The sequence below is a fragment of the Juglans microcarpa x Juglans regia genome, chromosome 5S, assembly GCF_004785595.1.
Source record: "Juglans microcarpa x Juglans regia isolate MS1-56 chromosome 5S, Jm3101_v1.0, whole genome shotgun sequence".
Lineage (NCBI taxonomy): Eukaryota > Viridiplantae > Streptophyta > Magnoliopsida > Fagales > Juglandaceae > Juglans > Juglans microcarpa x Juglans regia.
This window is the reverse complement of record NC_054603.1, coordinates 7,517,522-7,523,294: the sequence shown is the minus strand read 5'-3', so window position 1 is coordinate 7,523,294 and position 5,773 is coordinate 7,517,522. Positions and strand designations below refer to the sequence as shown.

Below are 5,773 nucleotides of genomic sequence, written 5' to 3'. Positions count from 1 at the left end.
ATCAACCCACATAAGAATCAAAGAATCACGAAACCCATAATTAAACACAAATCTATTAAAAGATCTCAAAACAAGTTATAAAGAAAACAATAAAAAAACGAAGAAAGGTGCCTTTTTTCTACCAGTGGGTTTGAGAGGGTTTTGTATGATCAAAAATAACATAGAAAACATACTGCCTCATTAATCATGATGTGGGAAATCAAAGGGGCATTTGATCAATTGATCCCAATATGGATGATCCAAAAAACAAATGGAAAATAATGGGGAGAGAGAGAGAGAGAGATGCTCCCTGAACTTTCAATTTGACGTGCGTGGTTCGGTCGGTAAGGAAAAAGGACGGACTAAAGCAACAGAGAAATGAGCTTTTGGCGTGAATATTGGAGGTATGGGTGGTATACGTGGTCTTCAGATACGTGGAAAATAATGGAGGTATGGGTGGTATACGTGGGTTTTGTAATAATCAAGCCGAACTAATTGTGTGCATGCATATTAGTTTATGATTATTTTGTTCTTTTTATTAGTTAAATGATCATCAACAATCAAAGATAGCTAACTCATGATCATATCTTATTGATTGATGCATGCATCATGCATGAAAGTATACGACATTGACATGACGACTTGATCAAAAGATGAAAGAAAAAGAGTTAATTGCATGGCATGTTTCACATATCTCCGATACGTTTGAGGCCCCTTTAGGAAGTGGCAATCGAATACTATCCATATATATTGCTTTTTCTAATCAGATCACTATCGAAGAATCTCAATTATTTTGGGTCCATTAATTGCGTATATTAGTGATCTCTCTCTTTAGTCTTTACTATCTTTTGTGTTTTGTTTTTTCCCTACCCAAAAGGCAAAAGATGAGTAAATAATTCCCGGCCAGCCAAATATAAATTATCCTATATATCTCTCTCTTTACTTTGGCATATTCCTTCAATTAGCCCAACGTTCATAAGTGTTACCCTCTCGTTCTCTCCATCTACATCTCTCTGGTACTCTCTCACACGATTGATCAACCGATCGATGGATTACGACGTCGCAGATCAGAAGCAGGTTGCCGCTACAGATCAAGAGTTAAATGCAGAGCTGTACAAAGCTCTGCTGAACGACGACGGGAAGGAGGTGAAGCGACTGTGTGAAACTCTTCCAGACCGCGCAATGCACATACTGACCATTCACAAAGACACAGTGCTCCACAAGGCTACTTACTCGAAACAAGAATGCTTGGCTCTTGACCTTCTCCAGGCCTTGCGTCCAGATCAAGATGATCTGGAGAACATGACTAGACAAAACAATTCCGGAAACACCATCCTCCACGAGGCTGCTACTCTCGACAAAGCACAGGTCGCCAAGATGATGTTGGAGAAAGCACCGGATTTGTTAAAAATGAAGAACGACCTCGGAGAAACTGCACTCTTTAGGGCAGCCCGCTACGGAAAGACTGAGTGTTTCAAGTTTCTCGCAGGTAAGATCTCAGAAACTAATGAAGAGGAAGAGATTTTTACTAAGAGGAAAGACATGACCACTATTCTTCACACCGCCATCCTTTCTCAGCACTTTGGTGAGTCTCCATGCATGCCAGTACCTACTATTTGTATCTGTGGGTTCTTTTTCTTTGTTCGTGTGGCTTTATGTTTGTGTGAGCGCACCATTGCTTTTCATGCGTAAAATGCGTAAACAGATTTGGCCCTGCAAATAGCTAGAGAATTCAAACATTTAATTAAAGAAAAAGACGAAGCTGGGATGACAGCTCTTCAGCACCTCTCATGCAACCCTTCAGCTTTTGAGACTCTGCGTAAACGTGGATTCCTGCATAGATTTTCCAAATTTGGTACGTCTCTACAAATTGACAATCTCATTATTACTTCCAAGAGATTTCGTTAAAATTGATATAGTTTTATGTGATATTTTAAATTTATTTTCAATAAAAATAACTTTATAATATGATAGATATATATATAACATCAAGCTATATCATTAATTTGTGAATTTATTTTTGTAAAGTCCTTTTATGTCTAAAACATTTCTCACTTCATGAGTACTGCTAGGTACTGCAAGCACCAAATAGATAAGCTCCGTGCAAGTGCATTGTAAAATAGTGTCCCACTATAAAATAATAGATTTTTTTGACACGTGAGTCTACTTTTTTATAAAAACGACTAATGTGCATGACTCGTCTATTCGTGGCTTATACTAATGATCATCATTACTCATATATATATATATGTATGTATATGTCTATATAGTAGTACTATTTGAATGTCTTTACACTACACATCATTGATATGACATAATTTGATTTGTATGATAATTTTAAAATTATGAAATTTATATATTACGTGGATGGTGTGGTGTAAATTAAGCCTTCAAATAGAATTTTTTATATATATATATGATCAAGATCCTTGCTGGTCACTCATCTCATTAAAACTCCCTACAAAGAAAGTAAGATGCAATCGTTAATTTGTTGATTTTAAAGGAGGTACATTTAATTTCTTTATGTTATTACAAAAATCGATTTCTACATGTCTAGTGTGTGCAAGTCTCGTACAGTCGTTTTAAAATAAGTAGACTAGTATTCTATTATGAAAAACTGATTTTTCATAATTTTTTTCATGTTGGGACCTACATTTTTCAAATGAACTACACCAAATTTAAAATCTATCATTACTCATTTTACTAATTGAAGTCACATATGAATGTTTTACATTAGAATAATGGTTATTATAAATGTCAGTTTAGACCTAATTAATTTAATTAGGACTAGTAATCTGAAAGTATGACGTGGTATAAATTAATGATTGCCTTGTCGAAATAAATACTGCTCAAAGGACATTTCAAAAAACTTCTTCAAATTAGGAGGTCTGGATGTTGAGACGTGGAGAAAAAGGTGAGAAATATTGAGACGAGATTTAATGGATTTTCGTGAAGGTAGTGGGTCGTATAACTGTAAATCGGTGGCGTTGCGATGTATATATATTCACAAGATTGCAATATTAGAAGAGCTGGGGACATGTAAAAATGCATGTAAACAATAACCGCTGACCTTTAGTATTCAACAGTCAAAATGTACTGCAGTTGGGGGGCCAGAGGCGATAAAGTTTTAGAGGAAGGAGACGAGCATTCAGCGTTGGAGCTTGCCAGAATCTTAGTAAAACAAGATACCTCATGGGTGTCTACTAGTTCTGTAACGGATGTGAATAAACCAACACTGTATAAAAAATCTAGTACTACTCAGTCTAATGTTTCATCTCGTGACAAGGGAAGTGATCAGGGACTGGGAGGGTTGGTCTCTTCTAAGTCTGTACCAGAAGAGTATTTTCAATATTTAGAGATGGGAGGAGGAGAACGGCTGGTTCAAGACTGTAATTCTGTACAACAAGAGAAAGAGGGAGGAATTACACCATTGTTTATAGCAACTAAGTCAGGCTGCGTAGAGATAGTGAGAGAGATACTTAAAACATACCCTCAGGCAGTTGAGCACATCGACAAGCTCGGGCGGACTATATTGCACGTTGCTATCAAGTACCGCCAGTTGGAGATTTTCAAGCTTGTGTTGGAAATGGAAGTCCCCATGAGGTGGCTGGTTCGAAGACTTGACAACAAGGAGAATTCCATTCTACACATGGTTGGTAAAAAAAGAGCGGATTATGTACCTGAAAAGTTGCGAGGCCCGGCACTTGAATTGCAGGAGGAGTTGATCTGGTTTGAGGTATAGACCTACACGTTTTCATGCATGGTCCACAACTTTAAAAATGCGGTAAGTGCTTTTTGGCATGTTATCAATGTGGTTTTTATGTTTTTCTTTTTCATTGCAGCGAGTTAAATTAGTCACAAAAGCCCATTTCATTGATCATCGGAACAATATGAATGAGACGGCTGAAGGCTTATTTGCTAGTGCCAACGGAGATCTCCGAAACTCGGCCAGAGAATGGCTAAAGCACACATCAGAAGGGTGCTCAATTGTGGCAGTTCTCATTGCAACAGTTGCCTTTGCTGCAGCCTACACAATTCCGGGGGGTCCAAATCAGAATACTGGTTTTCCAGTGCTCCTCTATCAACCTTTCTTTGTGGTTTTCACCGCAACAGATGTACTCTCCCTTGCATGTGCTTTGACGTCTGTGGTTATATTTCTTTCGATCCTCACGGCGCCATTTCGTTTGGACGACTTCAGGCAGTCTCTCCCAAACAAGCTGATGGTAGGGTTTACGTTTCTGTTTCTCTCCGTGTCGATGATGATGATAGCATTTGCAGCAACAATCATCCTCATGATACGTAGCAACGAAAGATGGCAAAAAGTTTTGCTATATTCCCTTTCTTTCCTTCCAGTCGCCATCTTTGCATTATCATATCTCCCCCTTTATCTCTCTCTGTCAAGAACTTACAAGTACTTGTTCAAGAAAATAATGCAGGTAATTCCTTTCAGTAATCAGTTTCGAGCCCATATGTCTAAGTGCTCCAATTTGTTGATCAGCCATCGTGAAAACCAAATTTCTAATCATGCCTCCAATCGCCTTCGACTTCAGAACACCAATCCCAATAAGCACATGTTGGAGAGAGAAGGTTTTTATTCACTGGATGCACCGCAGTCCTCGCATAGTTCCGTTTGATATTAATGGCCATTGATCAGACGTATAATGTATAATTGTTTGTTCTGAATTTGAGGATATATACTACCAGCTTGAATGGATTTAAACCATATATTATTTTGGTGTTGGATCGAGCATTCTGAATTCCCAAATAAGAATTCTCAGACGAATCACTTTGCCTTTTCCTGAGAATATTACCGCTATCTGTACCCTAAAAGTAGATTTGGTTGTATTATGCATAAACTGATCATCATGCTTTGTGTTTATCTTCTTTTTCCCATTTGAGCTTTTCTTCCCCATCTAAAGTTGGCAACACTTACTCCTTCTCTCTAGAAAGTCGTTCTTGCAACCATCCTGAACAAATTATAGAAAGGTTATAAGTCTTGTGTTGTGTGAGCTTGAGTGTCATAAGAACACTCCGAGACAGTGCCAAATTAATTAATTTGTCCAAGAGTTTTTATTTTATTTTATTTTATTTAGAGTGTGTTTGTATCTTTTTCATTTGGCTCAACCCCAATAATATGGAGCCAAATTTTGCGGTATCAGGTTGTGCAAGTTTTTCCCTGCCGAATTATCAATTTTTATGTGGACTTATTTCACAATGGGTTGCCTTCCAATGCTAATATTCAATTATGTTGCGTTTGGATAATGAGCTGATATCAAATATTCTATCAATAATAGTGAAAAATTAATGAAAAATTAACAATAGAATATTGAATAGTAGTAAAAAGTATGTAAAAAGTAATAATAAAATAATGAATAGTAATGAAAAATACTCTACTACCCAAACTAGCGAAAGTGGAGTACTAGTACCACTTTTCTGGACTATGTGTTTCGTATGGGAGCTAGGGTTTTCTATTCCCATCAACTTTGGTCTAATGACTAATTAATTTGCAACAGTCAGTGGAAGCTATTCTGAAATTTGCATCTTGTTTAATTTGCTTGGTGATCTATTGTTTTCCCGTAGGCCACCACATTTATTGTTATTTCATGTTTTGAGTTTGCATATATTTCAGACTACATGGTTGCATCTGATTCGTATTAGTTGATGTTATTCAATGCAGAAAGTCATCTAGCCATGTATGGACAAAAAGTTTACACAACACCATTAAGGACAATAAGTTTTGTTATCATGGTTATGAAAGTTAATTGCTCAAATGTATTTTATCTATAACTTCTTG

The 5,773-nt window shown here is 36.9% G+C and overlaps 1 protein-coding gene across 1 annotated transcript; it reads left to right on the top strand.

Annotated features, from left to right (window-relative positions):
- Positions 1-834: 834 nt before the first annotated feature.
- Positions 835-4,762, top strand: LOC121268237 (protein ACCELERATED CELL DEATH 6-like). The gene is made up of 4 exons (XM_041172409.1): positions 835-1,564; positions 1,685-1,834; positions 3,066-3,715; positions 3,822-4,762. Exons 1-4 carry the CDS (start codon positions 1,027-1,029, stop codon positions 4,611-4,613), a joined length of 2,130 nt encoding a protein of 709 aa, XP_041028343.1. The 5' UTR covers positions 835-1,026; the 3' UTR covers positions 4,614-4,762.
- Positions 4,763-5,773: the final 1,011 nt, after the last annotated feature.

Coding starts and splice junctions, on each gene's coding strand:
- LOC121268237 (XM_041172409.1), top strand. CDS start 1,027: ATGGATTACGACGTCGCAGATCAGAAGCAGGTTGCCGCTACAGATCAA. Junction 1,835..3,065: donor GCATAGATTTTCCAAATTTG/GTACGTCTCTAC, acceptor AGTATTCAACAG/TCAAAATGTACTGCAGTTGG. Junction 3,716..3,821: donor AGGAGTTGATCTGGTTTGAG/GTATAGACCTAC, acceptor TTTTCATTGCAG/CGAGTTAAATTAGTCACAAA.